Raw genomic sequence first — 20,944 nt, 5'->3', positions numbered from 1 at the left:
AACACTCCACTCCACTCACCTCCAGGCAATGCCAATCTACATCCCTCCATTCTTCACCACTTTACTTTACCCATTCCATTCTATACCACTCCACTGTACTCTACGCCACTCTCCTCCACACCACGCTACTCTAAGTCACTCACTCTACTCCATGTTACACTACTCCACTCCATTTCACTCTATGCCACTCTACTCTATGACACTCTAGGCCATACTACTCTATGTCACTCTACTTTAAGTCACTCTATGCCACGCCACCCTACTCTATACCAATCTTATCTATGACATTCTACTTCACAGCACTCTAGTCTATGCCACTCTGTGCCACTCCACACCACTGCTGTCCATGCCACCCCATGCCACTCAATGCCTCTTCCCCTCACTCCACACAATACCACTCAATGGCACTCTATGACACTCCACTTTATACCATTTCACTCTACTCCCCTCCACTCTTCACCATTCTACTCTACGCCAGTCTACCCTACACCTTTCCACTGTATGCCACTCTGCTCTATGTCACTCCATTCCACTCTTCATCACTCTATGCCACTCTACTCTATGCCACTCTACTCTATGCCACTCCACTTTATGCCACTCCAACCTATGCTACTCCATTCTACACCACTCTATTCTATGCCACTCCAGTCTAAGCCACTCTCCTGTAAGCCACTCTAGAATACATCACTCCCCTCTATGCCATTCCACTCAATGCACTCGGTGCCACTCTACTCTACTCTACTCTACACCACTTTGGACTACGCCACTATACTGCACTCTCCTCTACACCATACCACTACATTTAAGCCATGCTGAACAGCAGCTATGGTATTGTATAACATAGCTAAAAGACATTGACAAAACCAAGAGCTCCCACATAGACAAGACCTATTAGATTTGCCAATGCTTGTTTTAAGCATGGAGTTCCATGTTGCACTTTTGCTTTGAGCAAATTCTAATGTCCTCTATTTTTATGTGCACATCCATGGTGGCCATGGTTGTTGCTGAAAATTTGCAAAGCAATGATGTATCGTTGTGATGATGTTGATGCAGTCCTGTAGGAGGTGATGTTTCCCTATTGTGTTACAGTCCCAGAATATTTAGTGTATAAATGCTAGAGCTAATACATACCTGCCATGGATGGAAGTCTGAAATATTTGCACAGGATCCTTGAATGAAATGTCCCCCATGTTGTATGCACATCCTCAGGTTGTCTAATGCCAGAGTAGTAGCATGAACCGCTTTGTAGATATTGTAAGCAATTCTGAAGTCCATCATTGTGTCCATTGGAAGATTGTCCAGTTTCTCATCTCCCAAACATAATTTGGTCTTGTTGTCCAATAACAAGAACTTTGTCTCGTCCAACCACTGGCAGCTAAAGGCTTCTTCCCAGAACCTTTTCACAAAGATATCTCCTTGAGATGTTGAAGGCTGAATGCTGGTGAAATACTTTTGGAAGCCTGGCATCTCGCCACTGTGGATTGCAAATCCAATTGTGCCTGTAAGTATTTCTGAATATTTCTTGATGGAGAGAAGCGAATACGTTGACCATGCTTCACTGGCAATCCATATCCTCCCAGTTACATTCTGCCTCAGTACCTCATCCAGGAGAGGAACCAGATAAACGTTGGATGAGAAGACAACAATGGCCTTGGCTGCTGAATCTTTGATAACTTGGACAATATGAAAAGCATTATTTTCAGCTTTGGCCAGGTGGATATTCTCAATGAAGGCCACACAAACACCGGCCTTGATTAGCTCTTGCTGTACCAGCTGACTGCCTAGTTGTCCATAGTCATCATCTGCAGCCAAAATCCCAACCCATCTCCATCTAAAGTGCATCACTAATTGAGCCAGCCCACGGGATTGGACATCATCACTGGGAATGGTGCGAAAAAAGGAAGGAAATTGTTTCCGGTCACTCAGGAGTGGGCTTGTTGAAAAATAACTGATCTTTAAAAAAATAGAAAACATTTTTAACTAATTGGAGTTGCAAGAGGTGATTTCCTCAAATTGTCCGCAGTGCTCAGTGAAGCCTGTATCCCAGATCACCACCCAGTCAGAAATATTTGTTTAACCATGGCTGCCTATCACTTTTTTCTCAGCAGACTGATATTGGTGTGTTACTGGGTATCCTTTATTGGGAATACACTTGAGCACAATGTTCAAATTGAAGTCAGCAAAAATGTACTAAAACATTTAACATTTAATGCATTTCATATCTAAAATATGAATTAAATCAAACATTTCCCTTCTTCTGGAATTAAGGGCTTAATGGTAATTGAGAGCAGCAATCAGATAAAGCATGAACAAGGGACAGGCCTCACATCTCCAACCTCTTTAGTTTGGGTTTCTGGCTTTAAAGGAGACATGCCTTTTTGATTGGACCATATCTTTTGCCAATCTCTAACTTCCACATATGTATTGACCCTAAAGAGTCAGCATTTGGTACACAGGTTGACTTCCGAATGAATCTCTGAAGTACCTAACAAGAGGGAACATTATAAAAGGACCAGGACTGGATGTTGTTGTTTTTCAAAATATCACCGACAAACTTTGTTCTACCGTATAAATGCAACAAGAACACTGTGTCTCAACACAGAAGAAAGCTCACACTCCAAAATATCGTTGCTGTGCAGCTTTTTTGAAAATGCTGATGTGTTTCAACATGAACGGTCTTTGTCACAGTCGTAGCTGTGATACTTGTGCCTGTTCCCTTTAACCCAAAACATCACCAAAGACATAATAACAAGACTTTAAAACATATCAGGCATGATATTCACAACACTCCAGGCAAATTGAAACAAATATGCAAAACATATGCTAAAGTTCATTAGCAAAAATGTAAATTACATGAAAAACAAAATTGTAATTACATTGTTGCAGCAGTCAAATAACGTGTGTTAAGAGAGATACGCGGCATATGGTCTCTCATTGCCTGGCAACTGGTCCTTCTGACTGACAATCGCTGCAAATGATCGTGATTGCGCCGGGGAGCACAAAGATGATGATGACGTCATAACTCGGAGCAAAATAACTTCCCATTGCAGCCCACTGAGTTTAAACCATTAGTCACTAAATAGAAAACAGTTAACTTTTTTGTATTAGCTGACCAATGGTTTAAACAGCTCACAACTCAACAGTGATGCCACTGACCATGTCTTGAGTGATGTAATATTTGAGGCCATAAGCAGTCCATTGTGTGGGCATAAGTTATTGTTAGCTCAGGTAACTATAACTTCAAAATTTCTATGGTTTTGTGCATGTACAATTGGAGCCTAACTATAACATTCCTGTAACAAAGTCGGACACGGGGTCTGGCTGCAAGCCAGGCCATCCGGTCAAACCCACACCACACCAGACAAAAGGCTGTGCTCAGTGTGGGGTTCGCTGCCGGGGTGGAGGGTTGGCTGCCTCTAGATGGGTTGGTCACAGGGCTAGTCGTGGGGTTGAGGCCCTGTTGCCAACCCCCTGCTGTGCACAGCCAAAGACTATGCATAGCGTGGGGATGGCAGCCTATGGCCCACCCACTGCTGTGCACGACTGATGACCATATGCAGCAGGGTGTTGGCTTTAGGATGGCAATGAAATATTACTTTAGGTTTAGAAATTCACTGAAAAAAACAATAGTTAAAGTAACGTAATAGTTAAGTGTGATAAAAAGATTTTTTTTTTTAAACATAGAAATTCACTGAAATAACAAAGGTTAAAGTAACATTATAGGTAGATGTAATAAAAAGATTTGTTTTTGTTAAAAAAAAGAAACTTAGAAATGAATTGAGTGAGGTGAACATGCCAGAGACAACATTAATGTTTCAAACTAAAAAAACACACATAAATTCACCAGTTATAGTTAGTAGAGCTAACTATAACTTGAGCCCAATCATGCACTGCTTATGACCTCATCTATTACATCACTCTTTACATGCTCTATGACATCTTTTATGGCATCACTGATGACATCTCAAATGACATCATTGTTGACATCACTGATGAAATTATTTAAGATTCCTTTTGAACACATTAGTAGGGGTGAGCGATATATTCCACTCTGCCGGTGGAACTGGAGGAATTTTGGCGTCTCCCTGTTACGCTTGTATAATGTGGAGTTCTTGCCAAATTCTGCCAAACATCGTGTGGTGAAGATTCTTCTCACACACAGCTCGCTATGGGTAAGTTGGCAACCAAAACTTGGCGTTCCCTAGCATTTTATTTGTTCTCACAGTGGGACACAATGAGATTTCTCCAATGTGGACAGTCCTGACCGTTCATGGTCAGAAAGCTGCTGCTCTAGTAGAAATTCTATTCGTGTGGCAGCAAAATCAACTCAAGAAGCTGCGGCCTCTGGTGCACCACATGGTGCTGCTCGCACTGACTTTTTAGTGCAAGCAAGCTTTCAACACTAAATCACAGTGGGAACAGCGTGACATGCCTATTTCAGCTCATTCAAGGAATCTTATGGAATTCCGCGGAATCTTGTGAAATTGTTTTGTAACTGGAATTCACTCAGCATGTTCCATGGAGGCTTACACATTCTCTACAAACAAGTATGTTGTTAGAGGTTTGAAAGTAAGTACAAAAAAGATCAGAAGAATATGAAGCATCATTTATACTATCACAGATACAACTCCTTTAGGTGTAGTAAGTTTGTGTTATGTGCAACTCTGACCCTATGCCATACACTCCAAGGGTAGTCCAGTTCACATTAACAATCAACCACAGATGTATGGGAAACCCTTACTTCACACAGTGTTCAATTGAATTACAACAGTTCAGAGAAAACCAAGTTCATCAAGATACTCGATGTCTGCTCCAAAACAAACACCCTGGTATTGATAGTTTTTATCTGTATCAAACCACTCACAGTCAGTGAGAAATTAAGTTGATATGAGTAGAAAAGTGTGCACTGTAAACAGCATCCTGTGGGAAACAGCATCCTGTGCCAGCTCCCCCACGCTTCTAGTCTACAGGTCTGTCTTGGTCTGTGCTGAAGCCTTGTGTACCATTGTGCACTCACTTCACTCTCCCCTGCTCCCTACTTTTTGCCACTAGTCAGCTTTATTGTAATGCTGCTGCCTGACTAGAATACCCCTCTGATCCTATTTAGCACAGCGTCAGTCAGTCTCTATTCCTGTATTAGTTTAACTCCGATGTCTTGTAGATTGCCTGAGTTCATTTTTACTTTGTTTAATCATTACTCTTGTGCCATTTTTATTTTTGTTAATTACCCAATTCTTTTTATGCATTTCTTACTCTTGTGCCATTTCATGGTGTTTTTTTGAGCTCAGCCCCTGCCTCCTGCTTCCTGCCATCCGGTACCTCACCCCCCTCCCACGACCTACTTAATACAGGCCGCAGCGCACCTTAGCCAAAGGCAAGCTCATCTGTGCCATTCCATGCCTGTCTGCACCTCGACCACGCCCAGCGCCAGGAATCTTAGCTGTCTGGCCACCCACAGATACTCAGCCGCAGGACTTAGAGGCCTGAACACCAGTTGCAGCTATGTCAAATGCTGCATTGCACCTCCTCAAGCAATAGTAGGACTGTTCACCTGACACCGTTGTCTCTTCACCTGCAACCCAGGACCACCCGCCTCAACAGAAACCCACACCACTCCCACTTTGCCAACTTTGACTGGCCTGGAACCAGTCCAATGCCTCCTGTTCAATGCACGACTTCTCTGCATACACGCCACTGAAGTCTGGGGCACCATCCCCACCCTCGCCGCTGATGTGATCTTCATCACAGAGACCTGGCTCAACCCCTCCTCCTCCATCTCCGTCATTGCCACCGCAATGCCCAACAACTACAAGATGACACACAGGTCAGCACCTACAAACACAGAGTAGGCATCACCATCATCCACACAAAAAACAATCTGATGCACCACCACCAAAGACAACACCACACCAATCATGGAGCAACTCAACTTCCAAATCCACACCAATGACAGAATGACCATCAGAGGCGCCCTCACCTACAGATATCCAGGATCATGCAATGGGTTTTGCGATGCCATCACCAATTTCATCGCCCCACTAACCATCGAGTCCAAGCACTACATCTCCCTCGGAGACCTCAGGTTCCACTTGGATGAACCCCACATACACAAACTCTGCCAGCCACCTACAACACATGGGAAACATCAGCCTCACCCAGCTGGTCACCAACATGACACACAGTGCAGGACACACACTTGACCTGATATTCACAGCCAACGACAGAGTCAAATACAGCCATGCCACAGAACTGGTCCAACCACACCATCCTCCACTTCACAATTGCAGGATCACCGTGCACCACCACCAGGCTTCCCCAATGCCTCCTTCTGCAGCTGGAACAAAGTGACACAGACCCAATGGATAGGTGCTTTCAACACCACCCAGCCCTATCGCACAACCAACCTGGAACAGGCACTGGAACCCGGATCCCCAACTTTGCCGACCAAGTTGCCCCATCAACCCAGCCAAGACCCGCAGATCCACCAAACAAACCAGCTGGTACACACCAGAACTTAGGACAATGAAACACAGGTGTAAGCAACTGGATAGAAGATGGTGCGCAAGCGGAGACACCATAGACTGAGCCACCTTAAAATCAGCCCTCAACAAATACTACAAACACTTCTAAGATGCAAAAAAGATGCCCTAGAAAACTGCATTGAAGCAAGCGCCAACCACACCAGTAACTACAGCATCGTCAGAAAATTCTTCTGCCCAAAAGCCACTGAGAATATAATCTCCTCTTCAAAGGAACTCTGCAATGCTTTAGTAAACCATTTCCATAGCAAGATATCCACCATCTACAGGAACTTCGAGTCCCGACCTATCAATCTCTACAGCCTCCTCACTCCAGCGAATGCCACCCATGACCACCCACTCACCGCATGGGAAAAACTCCCCACACAAAATACCACAGCCATCATGAACTCCATCCACTCGGGAGCATCCACGGACCCCTACACCCACTGCCTCCTTAACCTCGGAAGCAAGGTTCAGAGGATCAGCCACCAACTCACAACCATCCTCAAAACATCCATCTCCACAGCCACCTTTCCCGACACATGTAAAAATGGAGAGATCAGACCTATCCACAAGCAACCCTCTGCAGACCTAAGCAAACTCCAGAACTGCTTCCTTTCCTAGCTAAAATCCTTGATAAGATCATCAACCAGCAGCTCACCGAACACCTGGAGAGAAACAACCTGCTCAAAGCCTCTCAATCTGGTGTCTGCACCAGCCACAGCACTGAGATCGTCCTGATTACTGCCACCGATGACATCCGCACCCCCATCGACACGAGGAAAATCGGCAGCCCCGATCCTCCTTGACCTCTCCACAGCATTCAACACTGTATCCCACCACACACTCATCAAGAGACTTAACCACACCGGGGTCCTGGGAGATGACCTCAGATGAATCACATCATTCCTCACAGGGCAAACTCAGAGAATCCGCCTACTTCCATTTGCCTCGGAACTGAAGAGCACCATCTGCAGCATCCCTCAAGGTTGACAGCTCAGCCACACCCTCTTCAACACCTACATGACACTTCTGGCAAAGATTGTCAGAACCCACAACCTCAACATCATATCATACGTTGACAACACCCAGCTCATCCTCTCCTTTTAAGCAGACCCCAAAATCAAAATGACCAACTTCCACAACTGCATTAAGAATGCAACCTACTGGATGAAGACCAGCTGTTCAAAACTCAAAACTGACAAGACTGAAGTGCTGAACTTTGGTAACAAAACATCCCCTTGCATCGACACCCGGTGGACCACTGAACTTGGACCCACTCCCACACCTATATACAGCCACTTACACACTGTCAGTCACCCATAGTGCTACTCACACACCTACCCACACACCCATGGAGTCAATCACACAGCCACTTACTCACCTATACAGTTATACACAGAACCACTCGCTTATTCATACAGATACTAACACGTTCTCACTCACCTATACAGCCACTGACACAAACACATCCACCCAAACAGCCACTCTCACATTCATTCACGCATACAGTCACTCATATACTCCAACACTCACCTATACTGCCTTTCATATATGCAGTTACTCACCCATATACCACTGACACATCCATTTACTCACCGACACAGCCATACACACACAACAGTCACCCATACAGCCCCTCACAGATGCTCTCACTAACCCATACAATCACTGACTCACCTACTCACTCATCCATGCAGGCAGTCACAAACCCCCTAACACACCCACACAGACACTCATACACCCATATAGTTACTCAAACACCCAATCAACCACCCACTAACCAACCCATACAGGCACTTAGACACCAACTGTCAGACTGATACAGACATTCACACAACCTAGTCACTCAGCCACATATTCACTGAGACACCTAAACACACACACCCACTGAATCATCAATACAGGCACTCTTACACCCACTGATACATCAATACACCTTGGTATATATATTTAACACTTTAAAAAAAACTCACAGTCACTGGATGATGCCATCAATGATGTCACTGACTATGTCATGAGTAATGTAATATGTGGGGTAATAAGCAGTGCATTGTGGGGGCACGAGTAAAAGTGCTAAATTTCTCTGGCATTGTTTTGGTGAAACCTGAGCCTAACCATAAAGTCTCTGTACCTTTGATTCTTCAGTCAATATGTACATATAAGCATGTATGTATATATATATATCCAATGCTTATTCATGGTTAGGACAACCTTACCATAGGAAGAACATTTTTTGGTTAGCTTATAACTTTGGTGCCATTTGTAGAATCTTCACAAAACTTTCCAAAGAATAGTTCCCTCAGCTCCTTCCTTAAAATTCCAGGGTGAAATGTCAAGCGGGTGCCCGGAAAAAAGGGGCATCCCAAAATGTAATCACCCCATGCAATTTCTGGAAGGGGTTTGAAGAGCACTGCATACCAAAAAAATAAACAGGATTAGAGTACATTTGTCAGAGAGCTAGATCTTTTTGTGATTTGTTGTAAATTCCTCCAGCAGTTTTGGAGAAATTAAGGTTCAAAATGTATGTATATTTGGAAAGTTGTGTTTGCGGGACTCTCATTGGAGTCCCACAAGCATGTAACTTCAATTATTAGAGTGATCTGATTGCCTGAAGGGACTTTTATCCCCATCATTCCTCTTGTTCCAGAGGGAGCAAGAGGCTCCTGTATGTCCCACTCATGATCTAATTGGCTGACCTTCATTTAAGGACACAGGGACTTGGTCCCTGTGTCCTTAAAATTGAACAAAATAAGGTTTAAGCGGAAGGGTAGGGATAACCTGACCCTCTGGACCTTGTGGGCCAATTAAACAAATAAAATATTTGGAGGGTTGCTGAGATCCTGTGGGATTCAGACAGGAGCTAGCGGGACTCCTGTTTTCTTCCAAGAGTCCCACATGAATGCAGGCGCCTCACAGGCTCCCCTAAGAATACCCCATAGGATATGAAAAGCATTGAAAAAAGTGTGTGCATGTGTAATGAGTCGGTTGCATTCAAGCGGTTGACCATGCAGGGGAGTGGCCGCCTACTGGATCCACCAGGTACTGCAACCAACCCACACAGCACACGGCTGAAGGCTGTGCGTGCTGGGGAGTTGGCTACCCGCGGGATTTGAGCGCAGGCAGGCCCGGTGGTCAAACTCATGCTGTGCATGGCTGAAGGCCATGTGTGGTGGGAGATTGGCTGCCCCCAATGGATTGAACATAGACCAGACCATGGGCCAAGACCTGTGGCCAAATCCCACGCTTCACACTCCCAAAGGCCATGCATATCATGGGGGTTCATATAGTTATGTATAGTAATACAATATTACCTTTACATTAAAAAACCCTAGAAATGTACTGAATATAACAAAGTATAGTAATAAAATACTACCTTAACGTTCAAAAACCCTAGAAATGTACTAAATATAACAAATGTTAATGTGATGTTATATTTAGATGAAAATGTCCCTTTAAATGTAACACATTAAACAAAAAATGCACTGAGATTCACCATTTTTTTTAATTTCAAGTTATTATAACTCACGTTGTTGGCATGTACTACTTATGCCCTCACATATTAGTTCACTCATGACATATTCTATCACATTATTGATAACAACAATGCAACATCTGAAATAAAAGCATTGACAACAATACTGTATGTAACACTTGTGTTAAAGAAATGTGACATGCTTAGACATCAGGCACCTAATCTATACCCCAGGATACATAAATTCCACCACGTAAAGTCTCAGACATAAGTACGTAGCCAAACACAAGGAGATGATGGATAGAGCACCGAAGCTTTCCAGATACTCACCCCCGTCACAGATCTGAGTGGAATCCTTCATCGTTCTTTAGCTCACTTATGGGTTGAATCCATCATTGTTCTTTAGCTCACTTTGGCACCCCAGCTCAGACCCAGCCATATGCAAATCATGCACTGGCTGATATGGGGTGTTACCCTGAAACCAGTCTCAGGATGCTTGTTTCCGGTCCAGGGAACACTTGGCTTGGCGGTTTGGGCTGGACTGTTCCCATGTGGAACAGGGTCAAGTACTAATTTTGGAAAATAGGTAGCCCACTGGAAGATAAGTGTTTAACCTCTGGAGACTGGATTATGGAAAACTATTATAAATGTCAAACTGTTAATTAACAATGCAACTGATCCAATTCCAACACCCTCAAAGAATATCTAAAATAAAACAAAAATTGATGGCCAAATGTTTCAAGTAGCCTTTAAAAGAAGTGCATAATTAGCAGAATACGGAATAGTGTGCTTTTATGTTGGCAACTCACTAAGGCAGCAGCGTTGTAATCTTCCTCAACAAACAGCACATGCATAGAGCAAACAACAGCAGAGCAAACACCACTTGCCAACTCAGACAGGAGCAGTGCAAACATCACTAACAGGAAGTATGCAACCAGTATTTTTGTGTCTCGTGTAAATTTTGCGAATATAAACATATACTGATAAGTCAGTTTGCAAAATACAGATTTCAAGTGGGTTGAAATTCTAACTACCTCATAAATATTAACGAGATAACCATGGTGCAAGGGTGCCTGCCTTGGTGCTAGGCAGCACTGTGTGTCACCAGCGAGAGAGTAGGAATGGCCACAAAATTTGCACTGACATGCAGTTTTACTGATAAAACCATAGCGCACAAACAAAGTGTGAAGATTAGGTGTCTTGACAGGTTTGATCCTGTTTTTGTCAGTCAGTCAAACCACTTTACTCGGTTAGTTAAAACCATAAAAGTAAAATTCAGATAACCCAGTACACAATAAAAACATTTAAAATCTGAATTACAACATATAAGCAATTAAAAAAGAATCAATATCACAAAGTTAATTTCACAGGCACATAAAAACCCCGACAACCATTAGCACATATATACACAAAAGGAATACCACATTAGGGGTATTTTCAAGAAAAGGCAGACTAAAAGGAAAACAATGATCCCATGTATACAATCGGAGCTTATATAGCGTTTATCATAGGGTACCTTTTTTTCCTGTGACGAACGGCCGCTACTAAAAAGCTCGCAATATTAAATATCTCCCGTGGATCATTCAGCATCTGGAGATAAATTAGAGCAGGTTTAACCTGTAAAAATAGTTCCCTTAAAATAGGAACTAAAAACCTCCTGTGAATCACAGTGTAATGGTCGCAGAACATTATAAAATGCATAGTGTCCTGTGGTGAGAAGTTGTCACAGGTACACGGACTCAAATCATCTTGCCTACTCCATCCTTGTGATTTACCTAAAAAGAAGTGAATTAGATTAAAATGGAACCTGGTTAAAAACAAAAGGTGGAAGGGTTTAATAACAATTCTCAGGTAAGGTTCAATCAGAGGGGAGGTTTTTAACAAAAAATAAGCCTTTACTGAAGGTTTCAATAGCTCCCGCTCCTCACGCTCCACCGACAGGACATTCAAGAATTGGGTTTTAACCCAAGTCAGGTCCTCTTTTTTTATCGTATCCGGTGAATTAAACAGATCTGGACGCCCCAGTTTTAATAGGTTGTGCTTAATATGATAAAGCCATGGGATACTACTAGCTTTCTCCAAAGTGATGCAGTCCCTAATAATCTGATGGTTCAATGTTAAGTCTAGATAAAGCCAGGTCTTGAGCCAACAGACCACCGGGGCCAACCTCATCAGATCTGACACATACCTAACCCCCAATTCTTTATGGATAACAAAAATTGAAGTTGATTGGGGGACCGACAATAGGGTACACCCAAAATGCTTTTCAACTTTCTGAACCCCCTCCATATGCTTATAACCCCAGATGGCCGAGCCATACAAAGCAATATCCAGGCACTTAGAACTATAGATGTTGAGCATAGCTTCAATGGGCCTGGCCCCCAAACACTTTGCAAAACCATAAACAGCAGCCGTTGACCTAGCCATTACACTTATTTAAATTTTCTGTTGGGGCACCCACGACTCCCTCTCATCGAATAATACCCCCAGATAGGTAAAAGAAGACACCCTGGACAGCTCTGCACCGGCACAATAAAAAGATTTTACTTTTTGGTTTTTCTGGCCCATAGTAATAATATGTGATTTACCTATATTGACTACTAGGTCCGAAGACTTCATGTACGCCCCAAAGGCATCCAATAACCTCTGGAGACCTAAAGCTGTACGGGCTAATAAAACAGCGTCGTCCGCGTAAAGAAGAACAGGGATACCCCTTCCCCCTGCTCGCACAATGTCTAAACAAGCCGAGTCTAAAAATGTATCTAAATTATTAATATATAGGGTAAAAATTAAAGGTGCCAGGTGGCATCCCTGACGAACACCTCTTCCATTTTTAAAGTACTTCGTGCATTTTCCTTCTTGGTTTACCCTGAATCTTGTAGAAAGATCCCTGTGTAAATCCGCCAAATAATAGACTAAACATGGGTCCATGCCCATGTCTCAATCAATCAATAAATCAATCAAACATTTGTAGAGCGCACTACATACCCGTGAGGGTCTCAAGGCGCTGGGAGGGGGGGCGCTACTGATCGAACAGCCAGGTCTTGAGTAGCCTCCTGAAGGTCAGCAGGTCTTGGGTCTCTCGTAGGCTCAGTGGGAGGGTGTTCCAGGTCTTAGCATCGAGGTGGGAGAAGTATCTCCTGCCGGTGGTTGTTGTTCGGATGCGCGGGGCGGTGGCGAGTGCGAGGTCGGCGGAGTGGAGCTGGCGGTTGGAGATGTAGAAGGAAAGTCGTTTGTTGAGGTAGGCTGGGCCAGTCTTGTGGAGTGCCTTGTGTGCGTGGATGAGGAGCTTGAAGGATATCCTCTTGTTGACGGGTAGCCAGTGCAGGTTTCTCAGGTGTGGGGTGATGTGGCCGTGGCGTGGCGTGGTACATCGAGGATCAGTCGTGCCGAGGCATTTTGGATGCGTTGCAGTCATTTGATGAGCTTGGTCAGGGCTCCCGCGTAGAGGGGGTTTCCATAGTCGAGTCTGCTGCTGACGAGGGCCTGGGTGACTGTTCTTCTTGTATCTGTCGGGATCCACCTGTAGATCTTGCGGAGCATGTGGAGGGTGTTGGAGCAGGAGGAGGAGACGGCGTTGATTTGATTGGTCATGGAGAGTGTTGGGTGTAGGGGCTGCACCCAGTGCCGTCGGCCACCAGGAGTCGTCCCAGGCTGAAGGGTTGGAGCCGAGGATGAGGACCTCCATTTTGTCCATGTTCAGCGTCAGTCGGCTGATCTTCATCCAGTTGGCGACAGCCTTCATTCCTTTGTGGAGGTTGGCTTTGGCGGTGATGGGGTCCTTGGTGAGGGAGAGCATCAGTTGAGTCTCGTCGGCATAGGAGATTATGTTGAGTTTGTGCTGTCGGGCGACGTGTGTGAGCGGGGCCATGTAAATTTTGAACAGTGTCGGGCTGAGGGAGGATCCCTGGGGTACGCCGCAGATGGCTTCGGATCGGAATGGGGAGGCGGACGCTCTAGGTTCTGCCGGAGAGGAAGGAGGTGGTCCATTCCAGGGCTTTGTCTCGGATCCCTACGGCGTGAAGTCATGCACGAAGTGTGCGGTGGCAGATGGTGTCGAAGACGGCGAGAGGTCCAGGAGGATGAGGGATGCGGTCTCACAGTTGTCCAGCAGGGTCCTGATGTCATCAGTGGCGGCGATGAGGGCGGTCTCGGTGCTGTGGTTGCTGCGGAACCCTGACTGGGAAGGGTCCAGGATTCTGTTTTCTTCGAGGTATCGGGTTAGCTGTCTGTTGACGATCTTCTCGATAGCAGAATAGACCACAGCTTTGATCTGTTGACAGGATCGAAGGCCGAAGAAAGGTCCATGAAGGCCATCTGTAATGTACCTAATTTGGCTATAGTATATTTGCCTACAATTAAATGTAAGTTAAGACATTGATCCAGGGTACTTCTACCTTGTCTGAAGCCATATTGAAGATTGGATAGCACCTCATTTTCATTCGCCCATTCTGTTACCTTAGCTAAGATCTCTCTCCCTAGGACTTTGACTACGGAGTCAATTAGGGATATCGGTCTATAACAGCGTGGATCCCCTCTCTGACCCAATTTTAAAAATTGGGATAATAGTAGATAACAACCATGATTTAAGGAACCCCTGACGGCTAGACACATTAAAAACATTAGTCAGTATTTTGGCCCAAAACTTTGGATGAAGTTTATATAAATCAGCCGGAACAGCATCTGGGCCAGGAGCTTTGTTACTGGGCATTTGCAATATCACACTTTCCACATCCTCTTCAATAAAAACAACGGGAGAGGAAAACCTATTGTCCTCTAAACTAACAACTGACTCCGTAGTAGCGGTATGGGCATAAATCGCTTCAAAATGGGAGAGCCACTGGGTTTCTGTAATAATACATTCTAAAGGTGCATTCTCCAAACAAGAAAAAAAAGGTTTATTAACAATTGCCCAGAATCTAGAACTGTTTGATCCTATTAAAAATGTTGCTTTCAATACACTTCAGAAATACAAAAATTACAGAATTACATGTGTGCTTTTGTAACTAGTGATTAATTTTGAAATATGCTTACAGTTCAGTTACAGGTATTTAAATTTGTTGGGTGTTAGAAAAAACTGACATTCTTCAGCCTTTCATTTCACTCTTAGTACCTCTTACTTTGCAGTTAGAGACAGAAATGTAAACATCAATGTTTATGTTAAAAAAATTAGCAGCAATTGGTTCGAAGACATAGGCTGACATTTACTTTTGTCGAACCAACTACAAATGTGTCAAGATAAAAGCATATTAAAGGCATATTTATTGCTTATACAACTTCTGAACTCCAACATGGTTACTTTGGGGGTGCTGCAGCACCCCTACTACCTGCGACTATGCCATGGGTTTCTGTATTTTTGTCCCATATGAGTAGGTAACTGGTCCAGTGTGTGAAAGGATGGATTCAGGATTATGGCTAACCATTGTCCCCATGACACAATGAAATGAACTTTAATTCTCTTTCCATTTTACCTGGATGCATGCGCATTTCCAACATATGTGCAACCTCAACCCCATTTCTTACCTACACCTCCAACACTGACTTGAAGCGCTCAGGTATATTTGCTGTAATATTTGAGGTTCCATTTCATCCCAACCTTGCATTAATTTTCCCTATATCGGAAGCTCCTAAAACAATTTCCTAGCTATTTGCCTGGTGCACCCCAGGGATCTCTTTGTCTAATTGTATTTCCAATGTTGCTTGGACTTTCCACTTTTTATCATCCCTGACATTGTTCTTTATTGGGTGAATTGTGAGATAAGCCGCCTTGTGGATTCAAACTGTAGATATTTTTTCAATCAGGTGGTTTGTCCTATGGCTGAGGTTCCATTTGCTGGCTGCATTACCTAGTGCCTTGGTTGGGCATATTGAAGTTTGTCTTGTTCCATGGCCTTAATTTGTTCTTACATTATATAAAGTGTTTGACATGCTCTTATGTGAGCTTATCCCTAAGTCAGTGGCATTGATTAATGTTGCACTCAAATGCTGGTGAAACATATGGGTTACTTGTTGACTGGGGTGCGAGCCCTGATTGAGCAGCAACCACAATCCTAGTCAGGGCAAGACACAAGCAAACCCCAAATTATCCTGTGCTCACCCCCTAGTAGCTTGGCACAGAGCAGTCAGGTTTAACTTACAGGCAATATGTAAAGCATTTGTGCAACTTGTCAAGCAGTAAAGCAGGGAAAACACTACACAAAAATATCCCACACTGTGTTAGTTAAATATAGTTTAACTTAATAAATAAAACAAGCCTAAAATGACAATAATCCAATCAGAAATGGAATTATGAATTTTTAAAGAATAAACTGTAAAATGATGCCTAAAACCATAAAGCATCAACGAGGATATCTGATTGTGCTGGACCAAGTCAAAGTCAAAATTTTAGGCTGACCACGATGGAGCGCAGGTCGGATACAGTCCCAGATTAGTCTCCCTGTAGTTTTATCATCTCATATTTTGTGCCAGGAATTCGGTTTGCATATGAGAGGGTCACCAAGAGCAAGGAGAGAATACCGGGCGCCAGTTGGCATGGCGCAAAGAGAAGGCCAGGTGTCGCAAACGGGCAAGTTGGAGTTTTGGTTTGGCAGTCCCCTATGGGCTGACAATGCTGCTGTGTGAAGAGACAGACTTGTAGCGGCTTTCACTGATGTTCCGTATGAGTAGCATGGATCCAGTGAGAACAGGCCTGGTTGCGATCACGAAGAGCCCAAAAGCTTGAATATAAAAGCTCAAGAACCACATCAATGGTCCAGGATCTCAAGGGTGCCTCATGGGTGTCAGGAACTCACTGAAGATGGATCCAGGAGCTGTTGGGAAGCCTGTTATGACCCTGAGGCTCAGATCAGGAGGCCAGCAGACTAGCCCTTTGAGTCACTCTGGGGTTCTGAGTTCAAGATGCAGTTGCAGGTCCAGTTCTTCCTCCCCAGGCAAAATGGCAGCGGGTCAGCACTGAAGGGCAGCATTTCTTGTAGAGAAGCAGTCCAGCAGAGTGGCAGTCCCCGTGAGAGCACGCAGTCCTTCCTGGTAGAGCAGAGTGTACTGAAGTAATGGTGATTTAGGGCCTTCTTTTATGCACTGGTGCCCTGGTTCTGGAAGGTGGGAGAAGCGTCTAGACAAGCTTCTTGAAGCTGTTGCGCATGCCCTTGTGAGTCGTTTTGGTTTCACTATCCTAGAAACCTTAATGATACATGCTGAAAGGGACATGTCCAAGCATTTGTCTCAATGGGAGACCCATTGGATACGTTGTTTGGACACTCTTATGCCCAAAGGGCTCAATGAAAAACTTGAATTTTCCTGTTTCCTCTGACTCCCCTTTTGTCTATGTAACCATATTTGTTAGAAGGCGACCTCAGAGGGGCCCGGAGGGGGCCCTGACTGGCCTGAGACCAACCCTCGAGGTATCGTAGCCGGACACTGGCAGGAGACTCCTCAGGGGAGGAATCTCGTATCTAGGATCGTACACTCGGCACCACACGACAAAGAGACACAACACAGAGAGTTCTTAAGAGCAAATCTTTATCAGATCGGAGTGGTAAGATCTTTATGATCCGCAAGGCAATATATATACAAGTGGAGCGCGGGCTCACAAAGTCTTGGAGGGGGTTAGGAGGTAGCGGGACAGTCTTTGGGGGGAATGGATCAAATGCAGGAGCGTATCCGGCGCACAGCTCACGATCCTCGAGCTGGGGGATACGCTTGTCGTCGTGGGGTCCGGCGGGACCAAGGGAGTCTGTGGGCACTGCGAGATACTCAGCAGGCTCGAGTACAAGTTCGGAGGTCTTACGATCTTCAGGGAGCCGCGAGTCACTCAGCAGGGCTCAAGCACAAGTTCGGAGGTCTTACGATCTTCAGGGAGCCGCGAGTCACTCAGCAGGGCTCAAGCACAAGTTCGGAGGTCTTACGATCTTTCAGGGAGCCGCGAGTCACTCAGCAGGGCTCAGGTGGTTCCAAGGCAAATCTCCCGGACAGTCCCAAAGCACCCCTTATTATAGGGCGACTCCTCTTTGATGTCCGGAGTCTGTGCAGGCAGGGGTCTTGTCACCTGGGGGTCGCTTGTTGGGGGTTTCCTGCCATTGTCCTTTGATCCTTTCAGGGCCGGGTCGGGAGGAGCCCCAGACACCCAGCAGGAGTGGAGCCAGCCCTCAGGGAGGCCGGCAGGTCGATCGAAACCCACCGTCCCAGGGAAGCACAGAGGTGTGATGGAAACTGCTCCTCCCTCTCTCATCCCAAGGGGGGCGCGATGTCCTCCAGCCGGAGTGGCGCGTGTAGGCTAGGGTCGCGCTGGGGCCGGACGGCCATCTTGGTGCATGCAGTGGGCACGCGGGCCCGGGGTGGCCGAAGGAGGAAGGCCTATGGACGGGGGAAGTCCGGGTCGGGTGCGTGTGTTCTGGTGGGAAGGATCGGCTAGGCCAGGGGCTCGGGGCTGGTGTGAGGTGCAGGGGTCAGGTCTGACTATGTTACGAGGGCCGGGTCCAACACGCGTCCCCCCCAGCTGAAAGCCGGAGAGAACTACCCATCTTCTTGGGCGTTCTCTTCGCTGAGGCGGAAGAATCGGGAGAGGCCATCGGCGTTGGCGTGGTCCGTACCAGGGCGGTGTTCCACGGTGAAATCCATCCCCTGGAGGGAGATTGACCACCGCAGAAGCTTGGGGTTTTCTCCTCGCATCTGCATGAGCCATCGCAAGGGGCGATGGTCGGTCTGGACCCTGAAATGGGTGCCGAACAGGTAAGGGCGTAGCTTCTTGAGGGCCCAGACTACTGCGAACGCCTCGCGCTCGATGGTACTCCATCTCTGTTCCCGGGGCAACAGCCTTCGGCTGAGGGAGGCCACGGGCTGGTCCAGACCCTGGTCATTTACTTGGGAGAGGACGGCCCCGATGCCATGCTCGGAGGCATCAGTTTGTACCACAAACTCTTTGGAGTAGTCGGGGGCCTGGAGGACGGGGGCCGTACACATGGCCGTTTTCAGGGCATTGAACGCCTCTTGGCAGGCAGGGGACCACTGTATCTTCATGTGCTGCTTCTTGGACGTGAGTCCCGTGAGGGGACCGACCAGGCTGCCGTAATTCCGGATGAATCTCCGATAGTAGCCCGTGAGGCCCAGAAAGGCTCGGACCTCTGTTTGGGTGGTGGGGGGTTCCCAGGCTAGGATGGCGTCGATTTTGGGCTGTAGAGGGGCGACCTGCCCGCTTCCGACCTGGTGCCCCAGGTAGGTTACCGAACCTTGCCCAATCTGGCATTTGCTGGCTTTCACGGTGAGGCCCGCCTGGCGTAGGGCGGTTAGCACCCTCCGGAGGTGTTGGAGGTGCTCACTCCATTCGGAACTAAAAACTGCGATATCGTCGAGATATGCAGCGCTGAATTTTTCCAGCCCGGCCAGGACTCTATTTACCAGTCGCTGGAAGGTGGCCGGGGCGTTTTTCATCCCGAAGGGCATTACGCGAAAGCGATAGTGCCCATCCGGGGTGGAGAAGGCGGACCGCTCCTTGGCGCCCTCTGTGAGCGCAATTTGCCAGTAGCCGCAGGTGAGATCGAAGGTGCTGAGGAACCGTGCAGCCCCGAGCCGGTCAATGAGCTCGTCGGCTCGGGGAATGGGGTGGGCATCGGCTCGGGTGACCTCATTGAGTCCCCGGTAGTTCACGCAAAAGCGGAGTTCCGGGGCGACCCCGGGGGCAGCTGCTTTTGGGACCAGGACCACGGGGCTGGCCCAGGGGCTGTCTGAGGGTTCGATCATGCCTAGGGTCAACATTTTTGAGACTTCGGCTTGGATACAGGACCGGACCCGATCGGGGACTCGGTAGGCTCGGTGTCTCACTGGTGGGCTGTCTCCGGTATCCACGTCATGGACACACCAGTCGGTGACCTTGGGGACGAGGGAGAAAAGGTCCAGAAACTGCCCTAGGAGCTGGCGGCAATCCTCACGTTGCTGGGGCGTGAGAGACGGGGAGAGGTTCACTCCTTCTACGGAGCCGTCCCTCTCCTTGGTGCATAGAAGATCCGGGAGAGGATCCGACTCTTCTTCGGACCCGTTGTCAGTGGCCAGTAGGAGGCTCAGCTCTGTCAGCACAAAGTGGGGCTTGAGGCGGTTCACGTGGAGGACCCGGAGGGGGTCCCGGGGTGACTGGACGTCTACCAAGTACGTGACCGGGCTCTTTCGCTCAACTACTTTGAAGGGCCCGGTCCATTTATCCTGGAGAGCGCAGGGTTTCACGGGGGCCATGACCCACACCAGCTGGCCCGGCTGAAACTCTACTAGTGCGGCCTTCTGGTCGTACCAGCGCTTCATCTCCTCCTGACTCGCCTCCAGGTTGGCCTCTGCCAACTCCCGGAACCTCCTAGTCTGATTGCGGAGGGTCAGGACGTAACGGTACACGTCTCAGGGGGTGCCTCGGGGTGCCGCCTCCCACTCTTCTTTGACCAGGCTGAGGGGCCCCCTGACGGGGTGCCCGTAGAGTAACTCGAAGGGGCTGAAACCCAAGGATTTCTGGGGAACTTCTCGGTATGCGAATAGGAGGCAGGGGAGCAGTAGGTCCCACTTACGCCGGAGGGGCTCTTCCAGGCCCGCGATCATCCCCTTCAGAGTCCGGTTAAACCGCTCTACCAGGCCGTTTCCTTGGGGGTGGTACGGGGTGGTGAACTTGTAGGACACCCCGCACTGTTGCCATAAGGACCTCATGTATCGGGAGATAAAGTTGGTCCCGCGATCGCTCACGACCTCGCGGGGAAAACCCATGCGGGAGAAGATCCCCATCAGTGCCCGGCCCACCACGGGGGCCGTGACGGTGCGCAGGGGAATGGCCTCAGGGTAACGAGTGGCATGGTCCACCAGGACGAGGATGAACCGGTGCCCCTGGGAAGTTGGGGGGTCCAGAGGTCCCACAATGTCGATCCCGACCCGCTCAAAAGGGGTACTGACGACAGGGAAGGGCTGGAGGGGAGCCTTGCGC

The 20,944-nt window shown here is 47.1% G+C and overlaps 1 protein-coding gene across 1 annotated transcript in view; it reads right to left on the bottom strand.

The window, feature by feature from the left end:
• Positions 1–1,083: 1,083 nt before the first annotated feature.
• The window catches only part of LOC146782754 (extracellular calcium-sensing receptor-like), a 65,179-nt gene continuing 45,318 nt past the window's right edge, over positions 1,084–20,944 (bottom strand). Inside the window, exon 3 of the mRNA XM_085637229.1 lies at positions 1,084–1,953. Coding sequence (XP_085493355.1) covers positions 1,084–1,953 — 870 coding nt within the window. The remainder of the gene's footprint in view (positions 1,954–20,944) is intronic.

The sequence above is a fragment of the Triturus cristatus genome, chromosome 12 (assembly GCF_964204655.1).
Source record: "Triturus cristatus chromosome 12, aTriCri1.1, whole genome shotgun sequence".
In the NCBI taxonomy this organism is placed as follows: domain Eukaryota; kingdom Metazoa; phylum Chordata; class Amphibia; order Caudata; family Salamandridae; genus Triturus; species Triturus cristatus.
This window is presented reverse-complemented; position numbering and strand designations above follow the sequence as displayed.